The 23,093-nt window shown below is 37.8% G+C and overlaps 1 protein-coding gene across 2 annotated transcripts in view; it reads right to left on the reverse strand.

The window, feature by feature from the left end:
• The window catches only part of DPP10 (dipeptidyl peptidase like 10), a 265,798-nt gene that overhangs the window by 38,756 nt on the left and 203,949 nt on the right, over positions 1–23,093 (reverse strand). For both annotated transcript variants that reach the window (XM_017820942.1, XM_017820943.1), the window contains exons 8-10: positions 7,767–7,887; positions 4,392–4,546; positions 1,255–1,352 (exon numbers count right to left, since the gene is read on the reverse strand). In XM_017820942.1, coding sequence (XP_017676431.1) covers positions 1,255–1,352; positions 4,392–4,546; positions 7,767–7,887 — 374 coding nt within the window. The remainder of the gene's footprint in view (positions 1–1,254; positions 1,353–4,391; positions 4,547–7,766; positions 7,888–23,093) is intronic.

The following is a 23,093-nucleotide window of genomic DNA, read 5'->3' on the forward strand; positions in this document are numbered from 1 at the left end:
GTTTCATTTTAAAAAGTCTTCAGTGAGGGATGGAGATAGGAAATTTAGCATACAGAATCCAGCTAATATAGTAGTTAGTAGTCCAAATCAAACCATAACATCATTTTCTATCACTGACATAAACTTCTTGAGCACTGAAATAAAAGCAAAAGGTCATTTAATAATCCCTCTTTTTCCCTCTGCCATCAACTATGCATAAAAATATGTTCAAATTTCACTACAGTCTGAATTGTTTATCAGGAATATAATGTAGTGTGTGTACATACGTAGAAACATAACGTTCCTTTTCACAATGCTCTCCATCTGAAAATGCCCTGAGTGAATAGGGGAAGTGGCACTTCTCTGGCCCTTAGACAGCAGCCAGATCTGGACTGCAGAAATTGCTGTAATCATTATTATTATTATTATTATTATTACCTCTATTATATAACATTTTAGGGCTAGGAGATCATTAGTATATGTACTGAAACTACAATGGGAATCTAATGAAGGTGACTGCAACTCTACAAACTGGAACAAAAATATGGGAGGGGATGAAAATTTTCTTGCCCTTAAAGAAAAATTTCAGGCATCTCCAGCAAGGACAGGCAATCAGAAGCTCATCTTAACACAAGAACTTTAGCAGGAGAGTCACCAGTTTCAGCCAGCCTCATTATTTCAGCCTCAAAGTCAAAGGGAATGTTAAATCAGCTCAGTGGTTCTGTAGCAGTTTCTCCTGAGAAACACAGCCCTGACTGTCTTAGCCTAAGTGATCTGGCGGCATTGCTCCTCACCTTCTGCCACCTCACTGCACCTGTCCACTGGGATGAGAAAGGTTCAGAATAATTCTCTCTAAATGAGAGAACACCCCAATTCTCTGTTCTGTGTATTTCCAAGACAATTCTGCAATCTCATGTCAGAAACTAAAAGCAACAAGCTGGCACAGAGCAAGCAATGGCTGGGAGTGAATGAGTAACTACCTCAGAAGCAGGACAGCAGTTCAACTCCCTTGATCACAGCTTAGGATTTTTAATTATATATATTTCTAGTAAATTGGAACTTCCCAGGACATCAAACATGAGCAAATCCTAGACCCCTGTGATTTGTAAGAGAAGCATCAGTCCAGTACAGCTGCTTCTATTTTATCATTATGTTCAGCCACGGGGACTGAGATCAAGTGCATTCCAGTCAAAGATAAGTGTAAAAAGGCAATGATTAACTTAGAGACAGTTAGGTTAAATCAAACACGAGTTTCAAAACAATGAAATTGTATACCTTGATTTAAAGCTGTCAGGTGGCATCAGTTCCAGTGTATGTGCTGGTCCATACAGATTAACTACAAACAGCTTTACTGTTGGGTTTGTTTGACCTGCCTTTGGGAAAGAAAAAATTAATAAAAGCTTTAGAGGCACTGAATCAGTAACAACTGAATAGACTCACTCATTAACATAATTAAGTATTTTTAGAATAATGAAAAGTTATTAAAGTTAAAATATCTTAAATTTTAAAAATTAATTTCACAGCCATTTGAATCACACAGATAAAGATATGAAATACTGACTGATTCTCTCACTGCCTTTTCTAATGGGAGACCTTCCTGTGCAGAGCAAGTGACCAATGCTACAAGTGGCTATGCCCAGTCCAGTAAAGTCAGCTGCAAAAACATAGTCAGTTCCTAAACCTGCAGTGAAACCCACCCTCCAGTAAATTGTTTCCCAGACACTATTGTTCCTTCTTCCAAAAAGCTGCTCTACCTCTATCTGGGATAGCATTTCTTCTCTTCCCTTGTTTTTCTTTACCATTTTCCCCCAGTCTTTCTTCCCTGGTTTGCTGAGTTGAAAATCTCTATTTTCAGCCCTGATAAGAAGTCAGTCGCTTTGGCAGGCCAGCTCTAAGGGGAACAAAATACTTCCTGTTGCAAAATGAGAATAAAATGTCAGTTTGATATATATTCATAGAGAAGAGACTGATAAATCCTGAGGATCTACAGGGAGGTGGGAATCATGCTTCTCCTGGTAACTAAGGGGTGTTCCTGAGAAGAAAAAAAGCACTGGTGATAGAAAGGAAAGCTCTGAATGGCTGCAAGGAGATTCTTCTGGTTCCACATCCCTGTTCTAAACATATCATCTCCAAATTCTGTTTCATTTAAGTCACAGGAGTCACACAACATTATATAATGCTCTTGGAATACACAGAATGAAACGTGCGTCCTTCAACAGGGCTGACTCCTGTTTGATATTGGAAGGAAAAGGTAAAAATCACTGATTCTACAGATTTAATTATAATAAACTATGAAGTTATGTATCTGGCTCTTCACAGGGGTATACAGAAATGCAAAACAGGTTGGCTGAAATACACCCACAAATTCCTTTTAAAAATTGGGCTTATCTCAGTAAAGTCTGAATGCGGTATCCACTCCTTTCTGATTGGCATGGGGGACAAGAAAGTGGCATTTGTGTATTTTAATAATGCTAAAAAAAATGTTTATAAAAGGGACTTAATTAGACTCTTGGAATTATTTTTATTTTTCTTTTTTCTTCATAAAAATTTTGACATTTGCCTCAAAAGAAATGTCATCCTCCACAGGCATCCTTTGCATAAACACAGCTTACACAAATGCATAACTGTGGAAGAAAACCGCTGAAAGGTCAAGTCTTTAGGACACCACTGCAGTTTCCTTTTGTCCCTTGAACCTTACATTGCCTGCATAGTAGTGTCCAAGTGCTCTCACAGGCAGAGCTGCCATCACTAATTACCACCCAGCAGGAGTATGAGTTTTCAGAGATACTCCAAAGCACACCTGCACAGCAAACGTGGCCAGGCTGGTGCTAGGCCTGAATAACTAAACTGCCCCAAAGCTGCCCCTGTGTCTCTGCCACAAACACAGTCAGTATGCCCTACTCTGCTATGTGGATACATGCAAGACTCAGCTCCACAGCTGTAGCTGTGGCTTCCAGCCCCATATGGGGTCTGTCCCCCCAGCTGTGGTCAGCGGTGCACTGAGGTCCCACAGCCTGCAGGGATCTCCGGCAGCTGAAAGTGAATGTTCTACCTGAGCAGAAAATTCTCACATCCACATCTCTCTCTCAACTCCTCCACCCCTCAGGGTCTTCTCATGCCAATTTAAACAGCATAAATTTTGCACAACAGCCAAAACATTTGTTCAGTAGTGCAAGAACTCTCTGCATTGAAATCCTACTTTGTTCTCGATAAATGTAACAAAGTTTAAAATTCCTTGTTCTGTTTTTTCTTTTTTTAAGAACACAGTTTGTGTGTATGACATGTACACACACGAGCATGTTCCAGTGTTCCCAATGACGTGTTTCATTTTATTTTTTAATTCTAGTTATAATTTTGTACTCTATAACGACTAAATCTTTTTTTAAATCTCTGGTGCTATACCACAGGCTTCATTACCAATTAATAATGTTTAATGAGTATCTAAATTGGCATTAAATGGAGACATTAAATAATGTTTTTTCATTAATGAGATTACTGAAGTAGTATTGTGTATCACTTTTATGCTAAATTGCTAATGAAATAAAATTACTCCTTTCTCGTTTACAAAGCTGACTTTTAAAAATATTCCTTATTTTTTTCTTTGCTCTGTCACTCAAGACCTTTTTCCAATGCAAGTATATAAACTAACACCAAAATAAAGCAGCAGGAATAGGGTAACACTACTATTTTCCCTGAAATGTCAAAGGAGTACCATATATGTGGACCTACATAACCTGTCAGAAAGGAACTTGGACACTTTGAAATTGCACAGAAGGGCTGGATAAACTGATCAGCTGGAAGATCAAAACAACAGATAGGGAAGCATCTCCCCACAAAAATCCCCAGCAAATGAGGAGCAATGCCAGATTTTATCCATGTCCGGGCTGTTCTTTCAATTTCCAAAACAAATCTAAAAATCAGTAATATTTCTATTTTTTTCTCATTTTGATGGTCACGAAAATATGTAACTGTGGTTTATCTTATTCAATACTGTCTGTCACATTTATTAATAACAGCATAATCTACTGAGATCTACGTCACTGTGAAGGAACATGCTCCGGGCTCTGCACACTGGAGTGTGTGACTTCAGTGCAGCTGTGACAGTATCTTTTCTCTATGCAGTTCTTTAAATGTATTACCCTTCTCTCTAAAGTGCTGGATTGATTTTATCAAGCCAAATATCAATGATGAAATTACTTCAAATTAGTTTGTTTGCTGTTCCCTCACCCAATAGTTTTTTTCCAGCAAAAGGTGTTACAATCTGTTGAAAAAAAAATGTAATTATTATTTACTGAAAAGCAACATGAACCAAACCAGCCTCTGTTACTGTTTGGAAACACTCCTTCCATATGGGTCAATACTATCACTGAACACAGAAGAGGAGATGGGGTTTGCACTCACACTCATCTTACCTTAGGATATGGATACTGCTTTCCTTTTGGATATAGGCCTCCAGTAAACCGAGGAATAACCATGTTCGGTACCAAAGAGTCATTTATGGTCAGGAAGGCCAGTCTTTCACCGTCTGGAGACCACCAGTGGGCAACGTGAGAATGAAGAAGTTCCTCTGAAAAACCAGATTTCCTTAGGGTTCATAAAAAAAGCTATCACATAGTTTCCAGTTTATTCAGTTGGCACTGAATTATTCTCTCTGTGCCTATTTGAAATGTGTCTGTTGTTATTTCAGTAATTTCACATTATCTTGGGCTGAATGTTTGAATACCAAGGCATATTGAAAGACCAAACTTGAACCATTTTTCTCAAATGGATACTTCCAGCAACATCAATAAATTATCTAAACATGAAAGATGATTGTAACTGCCATATGTTTAGTTCTGTTGCATTCCAATAGATTTTTTAAATTAAATTTTAAGTTATTTGGACCATTTTAATGTTTTGGGGGGTTTTTTTGGTTATTTTTTAGGATTGTCAATCTTTTTTTTTTTCTTCTCTTAATATAAAACTTCAGTATACCTGATTTCTCTCAGTTCTAGCACCTAGTAACATGCAGATCCTCCCACACTGATATTTATGTAAACATTTTTGGAGTCCAATATTTTGACTGTCTTGTCTCAGTCTAATGGACATCTTTAATTCTTAGAAGTTCAGTTTTTCTGCAATGTAACTTTTTGAAAATCCAAATGAAACTTTTCTTTTTATCCAAATTTTATTTGCTTTCCAAATGAAAGTAATTCTCAAAGATGCCATGCAATGTTTTCTCACATTTATTGTCATTGTATTTCATATCCAAAAGAAACAAACCAGAAACATCCAGCAGCCAACAATGCAACAGTCAAACTCCCGGAACTCCAGTAAAGCAGCTCCTGAGCAATTCCAAATTCACCCTGTCTTCTGTTTTCACATGGGAAAAGACAGACTTTTATCATTATGTATTTGATATGTTCACTTGCTTGGTAAGGATTCTGTATTTAGTTTTGAAGAATTTGGCTGGAAAAGTGATTGAGAATAGTGTACTAAGGGGAACAAAGGCCTGACTGCATACCTAATTTGAGAGCCTACCTAACAAAACTAGTTAAATCGTCAGCAGAGACTCCCCAAGATGCTAATCAGATTCTGAATGTTCTGAAGCAGCTTAATGTGTTGCATTATCTAAGGTTTGATGCAATGAAGCCAAGACCTATATTCAAAGTCATATATTCTAGGTCATGCTTCTCTCCCTGGTTGGATAACTAAAACCTTTTACACAGGAGAAGAGCAGAGAATGAATGGTGAATATCAGATAGAAAAAATCACAACTGTGTTTGTTTTAAAATATTACTGTTTGCATTTAGACAAGGTTATTCACACAAAGAAAAGCTATTCCCAAACGCTTTGTAAGGTAAAATGCTAATAACAAATTCAGGCAAATGATAAAAGAAAAAAAATGAGGTCAAAGGAGGAACAGGGCTGCATTCAACTGTAAATCCCTTAACTTCACAAGGACACTATTCAGCCTGCTCAGCTTCTGATGCTGTGAAAAACACTGCTGAAAATAGAGCACTGCTCTAACTTAAACAGTGGTTAATGGGAAAGAAGCAGTATGTTCATTCCTGCCATAGCACATGGACTGGGGTTCTCCAGTATGTACTGACAGAACTCCCTTTAACACTGATTTTAATGATGTGTATTGTTGAGAAGAGTTCTGCCAGCCTGCATCCCCAGAAACACCATGAATTTTCTGTAAGTCAGGAAATGGAACAGCTGTTTGAGCCAGGGATTAAAAAACTCGGAAAAGAATGGGCAAAATCACCTCAAGAAGGCTTTAGGACATGCTTCGGGAGGAAGGCTTTGGGATGTGCATCATCTCCACAACACTTCAGAAACTTTCAAGTCTCAAACTAGACAACTTTTGCTTTTCCTTCTTGTGGCTGTGATTCTTAGTAACTTCACTTTGTTTTAGCAAAAACTTGATATACTGTATCAACTTCAGTGAGCTATATCTGCTTAAATGCTTCAATTTACATGCCTTCATGTTAGATTTTAAGAATGGGAAGTGCATATAAAACTACATTCCATTTCCAAAATGTCCATTGTCCTTACGTTTTCAAATATGCTGCCACACTAAAACATTTCAAAAAATTAAAAGAAACCTTGGAACTGGGTAACTACTGGACGCAGGCTGAGGGATGCAAACTACCATTCTAACTTAAGTTCACTTGGGAAGAGATTTTAAAAAAATACCTGAGGTGAGCTGTTGTCAAAACTACTGAGCTGTCAAGACGTATGTACAGACCATTTTTAAGGATCATGCTTAAGTTCCTTGCTGTTGGACATTAAACCATTCCTAAAAACCGGTCTGCCCTGAAAACCTCTACATGCAAGAAGTTATATACCTCAGGTAACTGATTATTTAACACCGAGCTATTTAACTATAGAATACATGTGTCCCATAGAAAGAGTAACTGAAATGTGTATTAATTTTAAGCTGTTGTACCAAACTAGATAATATGTTCCCCTTTTTTTTTTTTCTTAAATTTACTGTTACCATGTTAAAAACATTTTTTGTGCAGAGAGAGAAACATTCTGTGGTACCATGCAGAAGATGGATGTAAAAGATAGAGGGTATTACAACAGACTGATCTACCCCCCACTCCAACTTGTCACTGCTTGCCAGCAACAGCAAGTTTTCCAGGAGCCTAGCATATGTTGATTTAAGCAAAAGCAGCAGCCACTGTTGAGGTAACAGTATGACACTTTTAGACTTCATCAAAACACTCAGAAAGGATTCAAGCACGTCCTTAAAGTAAAGCACGATGTGGCTGCCTGGCTTGAGGGGCTGGAGTCTCTCGCAAGTCGTGCTGACACAGAGCACACCAACCACCACCCAGGTTGAAGGAGAGATGCCAATAAAAAAAGTGAGACCCTGGGCAGCATCATCTGGGATCACCTTTCAGTTTGTGTCCAGGGATAAAAAAGAAAATGTAGCCAACTCTGCTTCTAAGCTACGGTTCTTCAGTGTTCTCTTCTATCAGGATGTTTTAACTGTAAATAGGTCATCCCAGTTGTTCATATAAGCAACAAACTGAGCCCTTTCCCCCCACACTTTTTCACACTACCCAGTTTCATCATACATTTGATACATTCTGCTTGAAAATAAATTCTCCTTTCCCAGAAAACACTGCTATATGCAAGCCAGCAGTCAATACAAAGGCAATCTGGCAAGAAAATGAGAAGGCAAAGAAGCAAACCTAACCTTAGCATTTCCTGAAATGAACAGATTTGTGCTGTTGGGTCTGTACAAGGACCTTTCATCCGTTTTAATAAACAGATATATTCGTCCAGCTTACCTTCATATAACCAGTCTGCAATTCCATTAAAAATAATTCCTTCTTTTCCTGAGGATGTCAGGCGCAATGAGCTACTCTTTACATCAGGCTGATAGTAGATGTTATTTTCAAATATATAAATCTGGAAGAGGTGAGAGAGATGTAGAGAAAAAAGAAGATTTTGGTAGATATAAATGAATGTTCAGCAATGAATACATAATTTCCTCAGGCTCAGAACAGTCTACAGAATAATTCAGCATGAGTTTCAACCAGTGTGGGCTTCATATTCCCTTTTATTATTAATTTGGACAAACTAAGCAAACTTTTAATATGTATGGCAAGCCTAATTCTTCCTTTGAAATGGTATTCTCGGTTGAAATGTTTCTATTCACCTTAAGAAATATTATTACATTCCTCAAAATCATACAGAAGTTTTATAACATCTGAATAGATAAAGAAATTTTTCCATTAATTCTATTCTATCCAATAAAACCATCTGGTTTTCCAACTGTGAAATTAGACACGCTTCTGTAAGAACACACAGCATAGTACATACACTGTAAATATAAGTTACAGCTTTATATCATGGTGTGAGAACATACTGGAAAAGCAAAAACAAGTCTGTAGTTAACTTTTCTCAGCTTGCTGACACTACTTCTGACTGACACACAAACATTTCATCTCAAGTGTGCTGTATAAATGCTCTTTATTTTTCAAGCCTAGGCTCCTCATTCTCCTTTTCCTGTGAGCAACAGACTGGACAGGCAGTCCTGTCCTTCTTCACTGCCCCTCCTCAGTCTTGTCTGCTTTTCTTTCCCTGCTCATTTTGTTGCAAAGGATATCAAGTTCACTCATTTTGTGAGACTGAGCTCCAGGTTTCCCAATAAAGTGCAGTAAAAGAAAGGTAAAGGGAAAAGAAAAAAAAAAGAAGAAAAAAAAGTAATATAAAATGAATAAAAAATACTTTGGTGGATTATGGGGATGGCAAAAAGGGCAGCAGACAAATACAGTGATGATGAGAAAGGCTTATGACATGGAAATACTTATGTTTTCAGCCATCTGCCACAACAGGCTGTACGGCTGCCTTCCTACTACCAGCCAGGAGACCTTCGAGCACTTCACTGCTGCACAGTTTAGGCACATGTTGTCCCAAACTTCATCCTTGGCCCTATCTTTTCAAGTCCAGGCTAATAAAGACCAAACATTTGAGATACTAAAAAGCCAAAAGCTACAGATGGGTACACAAGGCAGAACCACTGTCATTTCCAGAATGCAGAACTACTGTCATTTCCTGTAGTAACACTCTTAATCCTTTTTGTCTGTACTCCCACAATCCTCAGTTTCTTGAGCTGTCAATGCCTGTGACCACACTCTATTTCAGCTACAATAATCTCAGAGTTGTAGTTTTTTTCTTTTTTTTTTTTTTTTTGTTAAATTACAATGGCCACATATGTGGTTTCACAGCAATGGAATCAATCTAACAGCAGTTATGCACCATCTTGATTCATACAGAAAATGCAGGTAACAGCACCAGAGAAACAATATGCAAAAGAAATTTTTGTTACATGATTTCAAAAATGTACACTGATACACAGTGTCTCAGGGAGTCTAACATGAAGTAAACATATTTCCACCAAAGACCATTAAGAGCCCAGTCATTTATCATTCTCTCATACTTCTGTGATAAACGAATTATGGGAAAATACTAACCAAAGAGCAAAGTTTTATTATCACTATTACTGCTGTTCCCTTTGCTTCTAAATTACCACCTGAAATAGATTTCCCTATGAGTCCCCAAACTAATGACTTTTGACAGTAGCCACTTCGTGATTTCTGCTGCAGAAAGCAATAAAGCTGAGTTTTTTTCATACCATGATCAATGAAATGACTTTAACCATTACTGGGAAACAGTGGTAATTTGGGACTAAGTCTTTTATGGTCAGAATTCAAAACTCAGCAGTGAGCTCAAAACTGAAGCAAAAATAGTTGATCCAGTTTGAATAATCCAAAATGTACCAAGCAGTAATCACATTTATAGTTTTATAAATAGTATTTGGTACAGCTGAGAATTTATGGGAAGCTGACGTGTGACCCAACATTAACAGCAGAAGAAAACAAGGATTAGAGAATGCTGGATATATCAAGCTTTTGAAATAATATCAATGAGAATTTCCTGTAAATGTGTACTTCCACAGTAAAGATGCACTTTTTCTTCTAAAGTAAAAGAAACAAACACAAGCAATAACAAGGCATGGTTAATTGCTTAACCAAGAAAATCTAAATAGTTTAGCCATATACTTGTTTTTTATATGAACTAAAAATATTCCTATCAGACTACATTACAGATAGACCAAGTAGTGGGAATCACTCTAATGACTGTTGGTTAGTAAGGAGCAATTTCTTACAGCTGACAGTATCTCCTTATGTAAACAAAAGCTTTCAAGAGATTACCAAAAAAGCCTACTTGGTCAAATGATTCTACTTTATTTAAGCTTCTTTAATTAAATGAGATCAATATAATTAATTTTGGAAGATCAGGAGGATCATTTTTGCTTCTCTCCCCCCTTTTCAGACTGTTAGTATTTTTAATGGTGAAGATCTGCAAATTGTCTTGTCTCTGCAATGAAAAACTTTTATTTAAAGCCATCAGCGCCAGTCAAAACACAGGATTAAGGAGTACTTGTTTTATGACTGAACCATAAAAAGATCTTTAATCCTGTTATTACTAGTTAGCAGGCATTGCTAATTCCATTTGACAGATTTCAGATAAGCAAATATCTCAGAAGGATACTCACTGATGTGCCACTGACCGCTGGCCGCCTCGGCTTTATTGCCCATTCATTTCATAAAGCGGCTTTGTCTCCGTTCTCAACCAGTTCTCAGTCATCCTCTGAACATCCTCACAGTCTTCTTAGCCTACTCTGTCATACAAAGTTTCCCTTCTTTCCTCATCACTCCTGACACATGCTCCTTCAACTTTGAAATCAACTCCAAACCCCAATTTTTTTTTTTTTGAACACCTGTATTGGAACACTTTAAAGTTCTTGAAAACCCTCAAAGCCACCTAGTGGCTCTCTCTCTAGCAAGCCTCACACTCATTGCTTATGTGAATTAACATAAAAAATGATGAATTTATGTTCCTTTGCAAAACATTTATGAGGTACAACCATTCATATTCCTTGACATAACTAAAGTGCACATAAATGCACATGGATGATTTAGGGTTGGTGCACTGGCTTTGCACTCACTGCCTATAGCATTTCAAAAGATCAATATCCCCATGCTTGAGCCTGTAAAAATATCTTAGGAAGATTCAACATTATGGTTACTAATTTAATCTCATTCTGGGCATTTATTATATTCCAAGAGGTGCCATGAAGCCCCTGAACTGCTGTTTATACCCACAGGAATGGCTCATGCTCAATTCCTACAGTGACGCTGCCCACCCCTGCAGTCAGAGCTGCATTCCCCTCCATTCCTGAACGTGCCAAAGTGCTCATCAGTAATTATTTAACTCATTCACCACTTGGAAATAAGGACTTGAGAACTAAAATGTTGATTTCTGCAGCAAAACAGGCAGTAGAAGTGTAATAGGAGTGATAACATTACTGTGAAGGCTACTTAGTCGTGGCCTGAGAGGCTCTTCACTTTCCTCTCTGTAAATGTAGGTGGTGGATTCAATTAAGCACAAGTACTTTGTGTAGCCACAAAATCCAAACTCTCATCTGACACTAAGTGCCAAGAAAGGCATTTCTAAAAGGCAGACTCACTGTGAATTCTTTCCCCCAGTAATATTTATATGGTACAAAAATGTACCTTTTAATACTAAAAATACTGAAATTTTAATAGATCACCCCTTGCAAATAATTCTGTTCACAAGACTGTGAATAGATCTTGTTTTCTCTAGCATTTGCACCTACAACACTGACCAGCAACAAAAGGTGGTATCAAATATGAAGTGACTTCAGAAGGAAAACAGACACTGGTTTTATTTTATGCGGATTTTCACAAGCCCATTAACTAAGAGTAGAAATGGAACTATTTCGTAGCTGAAACATGCAAAAATCTCCTACATCAGGCTGCAAAGCAGAGGAAGTTTTAAATGTCAAATCCTCCCCTCCTTGCCCATCACCTAATTTGAGCTTTGTGCTCAAAATGCTTTCACAGTTTTCAGCCATGACAATAAGAGAATATATTGAAAAGGGCAAAAGTGGAACCAGGATATGCTATCATATATGAAAATTATTATTATGCTGTTTTGAACCACTTCAACACATCTTTAACAAGTATTTTTAGACAATTTAAAGTAATTTTTTAGTTAAGACTTTCAGGTAATAATGCTGTGAGGATAAATGTCAAAATCTATTGCCTTCTAAATTATTTGTCTTTTTGTTTTCCTATAGATTTTGCACAGCTAATCACATCAAGTCTTAAACCAAATGGAAAAAAAAACACCACAGAGTATTTCTTAAATTATTTATTTTAAATTAATTATTTTCCAATTAATGACAAACACCTGCAGGAATGCTTTGGATTAGTGAGAGACTGATTCTTAATAATGCTCACATTTATTTCAGCTGACTGTAAAGAATCTGAGGCTCTGCTTGCTCTAATGTTCTACCACAGCACTAATCCTTCTCCTTTTCCCACATCTGGCAGCCTCTAAAGTACTTTTTTCATAAACCTTCTTCTAAATTGATTTCTTCCAAAACACTTATTCATTGTTTGCAACACGTTTCACAATTGCACTGTTTGATTTCAGACTGAGGTCTTCAGCAGAGCACCCAGTCCGAGCAGTTCCAGATGGCAGACAGCTGTGAAAACAGAGACACTCAATCTCCCAGCCGAACACAAACCCAGTGCCAATAGCTGGAGAGGCCCCCTGTGTGTCTTTTATCATTTCAAACACTACAGGCACAGAAAAGCCACTAAATTACAGAAAAATACTCCACTTTTTCCCATCAGGAGCTCCACTGAAGCCTCCTGCGTGGGCACATCCACGCTCAATCCCTCCTCTGATTGCAGGGCAGTGTTTCAGCGACAGCACAAGCCTTTTAAACTCCACCTGGGCAGCAGTAGCAGCTTTCTTGGAGCTCTGTTGGAATCACTGTGTGATCACCTGCCCTTCACAGAGGCACTGAGTTTGAGTGAAGCAGGGCTGGGACCTCCCTGCAAAGAAGGGGCAGTTTCTCCAGCAGGGACTGCCAGCAGCCCATTAGCCCTGGCAGCAGAGATGGAATCGCAATTGCATATTTGCACATGTCCTAGAAATTCATCCAGACAGCAAAGTTCAGACTTGTACTTATATCCAAAAGCCGAGTTTTCTTTAGGTGGTGGAGAAACAAAGCTGCAGCCTTTGCTGACACAATTTATCCCCTTCCCTGGAACCAATCATCAGTCACTCTACCAGAGAGAGTCAAATTTCTCTCAAAACTGTTGTTAGGGGGGTGGCCTTAACAATCTAACATTAGTCCCTTCTCTAACTTATGCATGGATAAACTTATTTTATTATGAATATAAAAATATGAATATAAGGTAGTTTACCATGCAGTTCTTAAAATAGCTTATGCAATCACTAATCCTATAGGTATGATGTGCCCGGAAGCGGGCGCATGGCGCAGCCCCGGCCCAGCCCGGAAGTGGTGAACTTGTCACCGGCTGCCGCATGAGAGGAGCCCCGAAGAGAAGATACAAGGACTCCCTGAAACAACATCTCAGCCTTGGCCATATTGATCAACATAATTGGTCTACTCTGGCCTCCAATCGGGAGGTCTGGAGACACACCATCTATAACGCTGCTGATGCTTTTGAGAACGCATGCAGGATCACCCTTGAGGAAAAAAGACAACGCAGAAAGAATCATGCCTTGCAGAATATACCATCTAAGGAGTCTTTCTGCTGTGCCTTTTGCAACCGGACATGCCTGTCTCGTATTGGCCTTTTAGCCACCAGCGCGCTTGTAACAAACGTGGGTAGAGCCCTCCCCAAATCTTCATTCGCGAAGCCCAGCCATGATGATGATGAGGTACAATGTATTGCTACTGCTGTTCCCCAATACAAGAGGGGTCTAGAAGCAACATCACTCACTCATGTCATGCCTGGCCCAAAGTGAAGGTAGGTCTCCCCACTCTATACCACAACCAGGAAAACTTGTTGGCCGTGTCACACTTCTTAGTGTAGTGTGGCCACAGTTTAAAGCCATGAAAAGGTACAGATGTCCCATAAGGCATAACTTTGCAGATTGCCAATTTAATATTTCCACATTATCTGATATAAAATGACAGCAGAAGTCACTAACAACTAACAAATAAACCAGAAAAAATGAGTTAGTACAAACATTAAAACTGTCTTGATATTTATCATTGAGAAAACTTGGACACCTCTCCCATAACAGTTAACATATCAGGGATTATTTTTCTAACTTACTGAGTGAATCTTTCTAATTAATCCTCCAGAGTTTGACCATGGCAGATTTATTTGACTTCCTGATTGATGTCATCGACACACATAATTTTGTCATCAACAATAATAACAGAAATATGTAATGCAAACTGCAAGGATCAGTGGGCTTTACATGGTTTACCTTTATATTTTTAAGTTTTAGCAGCTCCTGAAATTAACTTTTCAAGATAAAAAGATAACACACAGACTCCAGCATTTTGCTTGGAAAGAAAAGAAATAGTGGAGTGTGACTACTGGTATCATTTGGCATTACACGGATTCATCAGGACTAACACCTACTTGAAGGAAAGTGCTAACCAAACTCTAAAGCTGCAGAGCAGATACAGCTGGAAAGGAAACAAAGACATCTGTATCTATATGTCTGGTTAAAAAAATCCATACAACAAGTACTGATCTCTTTCTGTACAGGTGAGAGTTCTACCTGTGAGCCGAGAAAATCATTTTTCCACAGAATCTCTGACCAACATATATATAAATAACTACTCCAACTTGGAACAACTTCAGCACTTCCACTTAATACCCCAGAGAACGTGAGAGTCTTCCTTACCTTTCACATGGAAAATATGAGCTACAACAAGACTAAGGAATTTTTGATTATGCCCAGAAGGAGACCTTCCGGCGTTCAGGAAATACTTCTGCTGCAGAACTCCCATAGTTACTAATGACAGAGCTAAAGACATCAACCTAAAGGCTCTTCAGGCAGCCCATCTCTGGTTATATTTCTGTGTGACCTTGCCAAGGACACAGAGTTCACCACACCCTCCCTGGACTAGCACAGGTGTCTTCAGAGCACAACATTCTATATAACAGACAACTCAACTGCACTTTTTGCTCTACGCAGAAGGGTAAGTGTTTTACTGATGCAGAAACCAGTGTCATCCTGTGGACCCACATAGTCTGGCTAACCAGCTGACTCCACCATCATCATGGCTGACAGCTACACCTCTGCACAGGTTCTGTCTGACTTAATTCCTAAGCATTCAGCAAAATTCCATCCCTTCTTCTTGTGAGACTGCCAGCTAATTAGTTGGATAATTAATTCTTCAAAAACTTCAAGATGCTATTCCATCTGGGCTTGCCTCTTACCATTTGTTCTGTCTCTGTCTTACCATATATTAACCAGGGCCAAATCCAGCTGCCTTCAGTTGGATCATTCACTAAAATTTCCAGATGAAATATGTTTTCTTGCTAACAACTGTTAAAACAAATAATTTCAGCTATTCGTGAGACAGAAGAAAGCCAAATAAAGAATACTTTCTTAGTTGCCCAGCAAATATTGTACTTTGCTCTTCAGAGATTAAACCATGACTTCTCCAGTTTCACGTGCAGTATCAAGTTGGCACAGCACTGTTTCACTGTTTAACCCTGGACTGGGAAGAGAAAGAAGATCCCATCACCCACGCAGCAGCTGTATTTCTCCTAGTTCTGAGTTCACGTTGGAGCACGAGGCAGTACAAAGCACACAGTAATGGGGGAATCACAGAACAGAATCACAAAAACATTTAGGTTGGAGAAGACCCCTAAGACCATTGAGTCCACCACTAACTATGTCCCTAAGAATGAGACTCACTTCTTAACCTAGCTAGACCACAGCTGAAGGTGTGCCATATGCAAGTGCAGTTTAAATAGCTTTCATACAGCCAGTTTAACCAGCAGTTAACTACCAGTTAAAACCCAGAGTTGAGGATACAGGCACAGAGCCCTCAAATTTAAATGATACAAGCAAAAATTAGCTTGAAGCTAAATAGAGTCATCAAAACTTTCTTGGCAGTGTTTATACTGCATGATAATATGTATGCATACAGACTTATTATATATATCCAAACAGTCAATGTTCTTTGCTTCTTGGACAACATACTGCTCGATATGACAAGTTCAGTACAAGTGGGACCTAAAATTAAAAAAAAAAAAAACACAAAACTTTAACATTTTTTTTAATTCATTTTTATAAAAACCTGTGGTTTCAACTGCTACTGTTGTTTTTACCACAATTATGGAAAATGCAGATATCCGTGCACTTAATTGGATTTGTAAATATTGGAACTTACTTTGGACTACAGGAAGAAACTAAAATCAAATCCCTTCATCCACATGGAAACAATTTGGTTGCCATTTTTCAACACCTGCTGTCAAAGTAACAAGTTTGTTTTTCATTTAAGTACTTAAAATATTTGTTATCACTTTCTGGTTGACATATCTGGAAAATTATACAAATAGCTCCACTTCAGAAACTTACAAATAGTTTTCATCAATTTAAAAAATACTGCAAATCACCCATAATATCTGCCGGTGCATTAGCTTTTAAATAAATACCTGGCTTGGCATCTTCTCTATCACTATTTAGCATCCTCCAAAGTTCTGATAGACACTTTTTTTCTAATAGAGCCACTGATTACGTTATTTGTAGTCACAGTGTAATGTCTGCTCTCTTCTTCAAGTTCAAACTGAGCAAACATTTTCTTGTCATCTGTAATTTCACTTACTATACCCCTGGGTCTCACAGCCTTAAACTGAGATTGCCAGACCACTATACCCACAGCTACAGAAGGTGAGGACCCCTTCCTGCCCTTTTTTCCTTGCCAAACTCTTATTTATTTGAAGCAGCTTCTCACTGAAACAAGGTGTACTTAAAATTATGTGCTTTGTGTGTCAATGCAACAACAGTATAACTGCTATTTTCTTTTTTCCCTCACAGAAAAATAAATGCTCATTTTAGGAAGAAAACATCAGCCAGAAGAACTGGACATGCGGTGTTATACAGGAACAGTTTGTTATACCAATCTAGGAGTTCCATGATGGCAATCCAAACCTCTGGATTTCAAATCAAAGCTGCTCTGTGGCCAAGAGCCACACAAGGCACATGCTGCAGTGAGCCACAGATATCCTTCAGGTCTCTATTTGGCTGCAGGAAAGAGGCGGCTTTTCCTGTGCTTTGTGATGAACTGGTGTTGTGATGCCATTTGGCTCATTTCTTTCTACCTACAGCTTGAGACTCAACACCCATCTTCAACATAACTCCACTGGCACAGGGGTCACTCAAACTGTTCATGGGCTGCAGGCAGGGTAAGGATGATGGGCACACCACCAAACTTCCTGTGACAGTGCTCTGGACATCACTGTGTCCAAATTAGGTTTTAATTTACTGTTCCATACGAGGGAACAGTATATATGTTGCATACAAAATTACATTGACAAACCAGACTTCTAGGAGGTACTTTGCACTTGTTGGAAAAGCAGCAAGATAAAGGGTAAGTGTCTAGCATTCTTGCCCACAGTAATCAGATGTGGAAGAAGCTCCATGGTAATGAACAGGAACAATCACACATCAATAGGCAAGTAAAATGCAAGGTAGCAAACTAAACCCAGAACAGTTATAATGCATTTCACTGGTGCAACTGATTATTCTGCTAATGTCTCCCTTACAGGTCCTCCAGTGATCTCCAAAACCAATTACTATATTTCAGATAATATAAAACACGGAAAAGTGGCTTATAAAGCTTCTATAATTGTGAATTTTAGAAGATTAGAGTATTCATCAGTGACTTTGTGAGTTACAATTACACAGACTTTTTCCAGAAGTCTTTTTTTTCCCATATCTTCCGAATTTTGTATCCAGATCACGTATGGTACAGAATGACAATTTCAAGGAAAGTTTTATGGAATTGTATTGCAAAGCAGCTTTGTGTTATATTCATTTCCCCTACATTATATTTGTAACCTATTTAGATCGTGAGTTCCCACAAACATGATTTCAGGCTAAAATGTCTGATACAGTTTGCAATACAGCTGCTTTGCAAGTCTTCAGAAGTGTAGAATGGCTCTGACTTCCTCTGTGCAGATTATTTTTTCTTTTGCAGCTCAATCTATACTGGTATAAAATTTTCAGAGCTCTTCAGCTCTGACTTGCTCCAGCTCTTACCTCATACTTCCTTGTGCACAGAGACCACTAAATTATGCAGGTACTGGGCACTGCAGGTACCATCAGCTACCTAAGCAATGCATGGCAGTAGAGAAATTCTAACCCTATAAGATCTATGTTCCAAAATCATCAGACACATTGTAAATTATCCAGAAACCAAATAATAGATAATAACAAAATTATTATAATTGTAAGCAATAATAACTATATTTACTCTTAAAGGTACCAATTTTCTAAACATAGTGATTGACCTGGGCAGCAATTTTTTCAGAGGAAGCTTTCAATCGGTTTGATTTGTCATAATTAAGGCAGAGAGGAAGCAGTTGTTGATCAGTATGGAACATGTAGACCTCAAAACACATACACCCCAATGCCATGTACTGCCTTTTTTTTGGCGTCAGTTATGATATTTTATTTTTGTGGTCATCGAGCTGCCAGACAGAGCATGAAGAACAGAAGACTGAAGCACCACTTTTCTTCTGTCTAGACTAATGCCACTGCATCACATTAATGTGTTAGCACAATCATTTCTGAACAACTGCAAACAATCTACAAGGCTATTATATTTAATTGCTATTTGGATAGTTTATAAATCTACTGTAAACAATAGCAAGGATGCACTCATAATGAACCCATAAGATTAGTTACTAATGTCATGACATAAACCAGGCCACGAACTCAGAGAGTATCAGCAACTCTGTGGTAACTCTGATGTTTATGTCCTTGATTTCCAATAAATGCTGCAACGCATTGCCCTCTTTTGTTTCAATACACATTAATTATGTTGCCTTTCCAATGATATTGGATCACGACACTCACTAAATTCACACCCTGCCTAATCCCATGACAGTTTACTCATGAGCGCAAACGCTGTGCTTTGTATGTTATATAAATAAAATCACATATAATATCTGAACTACAACCTACACAAAAAGCTGCTTAATACATCTTTGTGATTGCACAGAGGATCACAGTAAGGCTGTCTTGCCCCCATGGAGCTGCCTGAAGAACTGCCCTGGCTGCAGCACTGTGCAAAATGTCATTAAGGATTAGTCTGCTCAGCCCTTTAGTCTTCGCCTAAGTGATGCGTATAACAGAATTATCCATAAACAGTGTAGGCTCAGGAATTCACACTCCCTGTTACTCATACTTACTGAAAGTAAGTGACTAATGAGCCGGCATGGAAGAGTGTGGACAGAAATGCAGCTCTTACATGCATGGGTTACTCTTACTGACTTATAATAAAATCATAATCTGTCCTTACCATAAAATCTTTTAAAATTATCTCTAGTATTTTGAAGGATCATCTCACACTGATATCAAGCGTTTAATTATGCCCACACTGATCAATCTGTACCATGCTAAACAGGAAAAATTTCAGCCTAGTTACTCCAAAAGAAAAAAAGCAATGTTGGATGAGAGAAATATGTAGGGTAACTGTAAGGGCTCAGTGTCAGAGGAGGAATTTTCTTTTTTCTTTGACAAAATGTAAGGAAGTAGCATCCTAACAGCAAGGACTGAAGTCAAAAGATAGAGAATTGAAAATGCTGAGCTGTAAAGTCATGTTTACATTTTCTGCTATTCTTAGGGTGGTAGGCAATCCCCGAGAACTTTGTAAATTGTGCAAATACCGAAACAGACTGGGATGTTTCTAAGCACCTTCTACATGAGAAACTCCAGCAGGATTCAATACAAAGCTTCGTCCTTTCACCTACTATTGCTGACCCAGCTCATCTTGTTGTATGAAGCATGTGCCTTCATCTCCCCATTGTGCACAGTGTTCAAGTTGCCAATTGTCTTTATAATGGTCCAAAATTTTAGTGTACGACATCTACCTGTAAAGACTCCACACAGACAGTGCATGCAATGCAAGAAAGACAGTTTGTCTTAAAACATCTCATTAGGAATGTGACAAACAGGAATAAGGAAATTTTTACTAGCTCTTATAACAGCATTTCTGTTTGGAACAGTTCAGAGTCTGGGAAACAACACTTGAAAGCAGATACTTGCTTTCTTTCCACACAAAATTCTTCCCTTGTATTTCTGTACATGTACTGCAACCTGCCACAAACGATGAAGGAAATCAATGCTTCATTTTCTCTTAGATATCAACAATATACCTGACTTTTTAATCCTTATTCTCCAGGGCTGCCCTGGCTTTGAAGTTGTCAGTGGTTATACACTTCCCACAACTACATATCCACAAACAGTTCTTTGCATTTTACTGTCTGGCTCAGGCTGAGTCAACATGAAAACCTAAGTCACCTTAACACAGTGCAGTAAAAGTTTAATTGGCTCTGGTCCTTCAGCACAAACACAGTGAGGAAGTCATAACCCCACTGCAGGAAAAAAAACCACATGCAAGGGGGTTGGTGATGATGGAATTTAATGTCTCTTTTTCAAGAAGGACTGGGCTAAAATAAAGAGAAAGAGCCACCAAGAGCACTGAACATGCCCAAAGTTGTGTGGTCATAATCTGTCAAGGTTTTTTTTTCTTCTCATCACAGTTGTCATCCTTATAAAGATTCAACAGGGAGTCATGACATCATCATCCATGAAGTATATACAAGTTTTACTTTTTGGTTTTTTGGGGGGTTGTTTTTAGTTTTGTTTGTGAGGTGTTTTTTGTTTCTTTGTTTTGGAGTCTTTTTTGCTTGTTTTGTTGGGGTTTTTAATAATAACAAGGACTGTCTACTCTATTCTTATGGGTAAAATTCTGGTTGACTGATGTAAAGGGCCTGCAGGATGAGGTGGAAAATTTGTCACATCCATCTTTTACACCCATCCTGAGGTGTATCATAGCCTTTTTTTAAAATATTAAATATGAAGTGACCACATGAGTATACGTTCCATGGACATAATTAAGACTGCAAAGTTTTTGGGCAGGATTTTTGACTTATGTGAAAATACCATCCATAATAAAACCTAATCTTTTTCAACTCTGATTTAGCTAAAGGTTCAATCAGATTTCAACCTCTCTTCTCATTGACTGTGCTTCACAGTTTTTATGGGTAGTTATTTCTAAAGAATTTTAGACTTCTGAAATACAGTTTTCATATTTCTGCATTACAGAAAGCCACACATTTTTCACACAAGAAGCACAGCGGTTCTCTTTTATGAGCCATTGGACTTGCAGTTAATATTAGCTAACAGACGGAAGTGTGAATATTCAGATATGCTTTGTTACACATGCACATGTTGAACAACATGATAGTCTAGATGAGAGGTGCATATTGCTGTTTTCATTGCTCCCTGAAGGCTGCTGCATGGGAAAGTCCTGAAGACTGCTCCTATCAAATGTGTGTGTCTATGCTTGTTTGTGTGTGTCTTTGTGGGACTATATATATATATATATATAAAAATACAAAAATATAAATATATATATATATATATACATCCACATAAGTAAGTATGTGAAAAAAAATTTGCCCTCTAGCACAATGATATCCCAAATTTTCAATATATTTGCTTACAAAAGAGATATTGATACAAGACTGGATAGAAAAGCATGTTACCTGTGTGCATGGCTTACATACTGATTCAAATATTAGCTGCATGATAGACAGATACAATAAGAACCAGGGAAAAGGGAAAGGAAACATCTTTTATCTGCCCTCTCAGTTTATTCGCTATATTATAACAGTAAAAGCTGCTGGGCCTTTTACTGTTCTACATGAAAAACAGTAGCAGAAGAATAATGCTCCTATAAAACATGATTTTCTCATTATTACTTCACCTCTTTCAGATACAGCCAAGTAGCTATTCTCACAAAGAGATAACAGTATCTAGTCCTTAACACTCATATTTTTAAGTTGCTTTTGATAACAGGACATGTTCATTGCCTTTCACCAACCAAAATGATGAAGCATCTTCTTTGCTCAACTTAGCCTTGCTTCCATTGATAATACTCCTGCTCTCTAGAGCTCACAAATCTTTCACTGAATATATCCAACCTTGATATGTAAAAATGTATTTTTCCCTGTTTTCCAAAACTGCCTATGTTTTCTGGTTGCATTCTCCATTCTCCTCTTCTGAGATGGGGAAAAATTCTTTCATATTAAGTATCACTTTTGAAATCACAGAACACTCACTAAATGCTCCTCCAATCTATAGTTAAGTGGAGTTGGCACCTAGAAATTAATAATTGAAAATGCAAATTAGTTCAATAGAATACCTTCAGAGAAACTAATTTTTTTTTCCTGCGAAGAATACTTTGAATTGAATCATTTAAAAGAAAAAACAAAAAACATTTAGATTTTGTAATCCTACTTGACAAATCCAAGAGAAAATCCAATGTGCAGCAGCAGCAGCAAGACAGTTTTACTTAATACTTTTTGGTAACTCTAATTCTTCTGTGGAAAAAAAAATATTGCCCATGCTCACGATGATTTCGATAAAAAGCAGTTTTTGTATAAAAAATAAAGCAGCATAAAACTTTTAGTTTTATTAGCAACTATGCTAATAAGTGGCTTTCGTATCATTTCATTACAGGATCTGACCATTTAGCACATTTTATCTAACACAAAAAAAATACCAGAATACCATCTTGCAAAATAATATATATTCTGACTTTAGCTGCTGGTCAAAAATTTCCATTAAAACAATCTTTTTGTGTGCCTTTTTTCTGTAAATATTTCCACTTCTTTGTTCAAATTCTCAGTCCCTGATACAGTAATTAGATTAGAAATTAGTAATTAGAAATTACATTTCTAATTTCCCAGCTAGAAATGTAATGAAAACATTTGAAAGAGAAAATAAAAAGGTTTTATTAGTCTCCTTAATTTCTCACTGCTTTCACAAAGACATGACTTCAGCATTTGCTAGAGTTATGGTCAAATCCCTTAAAGACTCAACTGAGTGGGCAATGCTAAACCATACATGTTCCCTTTCTTCATAAAAACATCCTCACCAAAACAGAGGGTCTCCAAATATGCTTTGAAGTTCTGTAAGGAACCTCTCATATATTT

This window comes from Lepidothrix coronata, unplaced genomic scaffold, assembly GCF_001604755.1.
Source record: "Lepidothrix coronata isolate B3197 unplaced genomic scaffold, Lepidothrix_coronata-1.0 Scaffold86, whole genome shotgun sequence".
Taxonomy (NCBI): domain Eukaryota; kingdom Metazoa; phylum Chordata; class Aves; order Passeriformes; family Pipridae; genus Lepidothrix; species Lepidothrix coronata.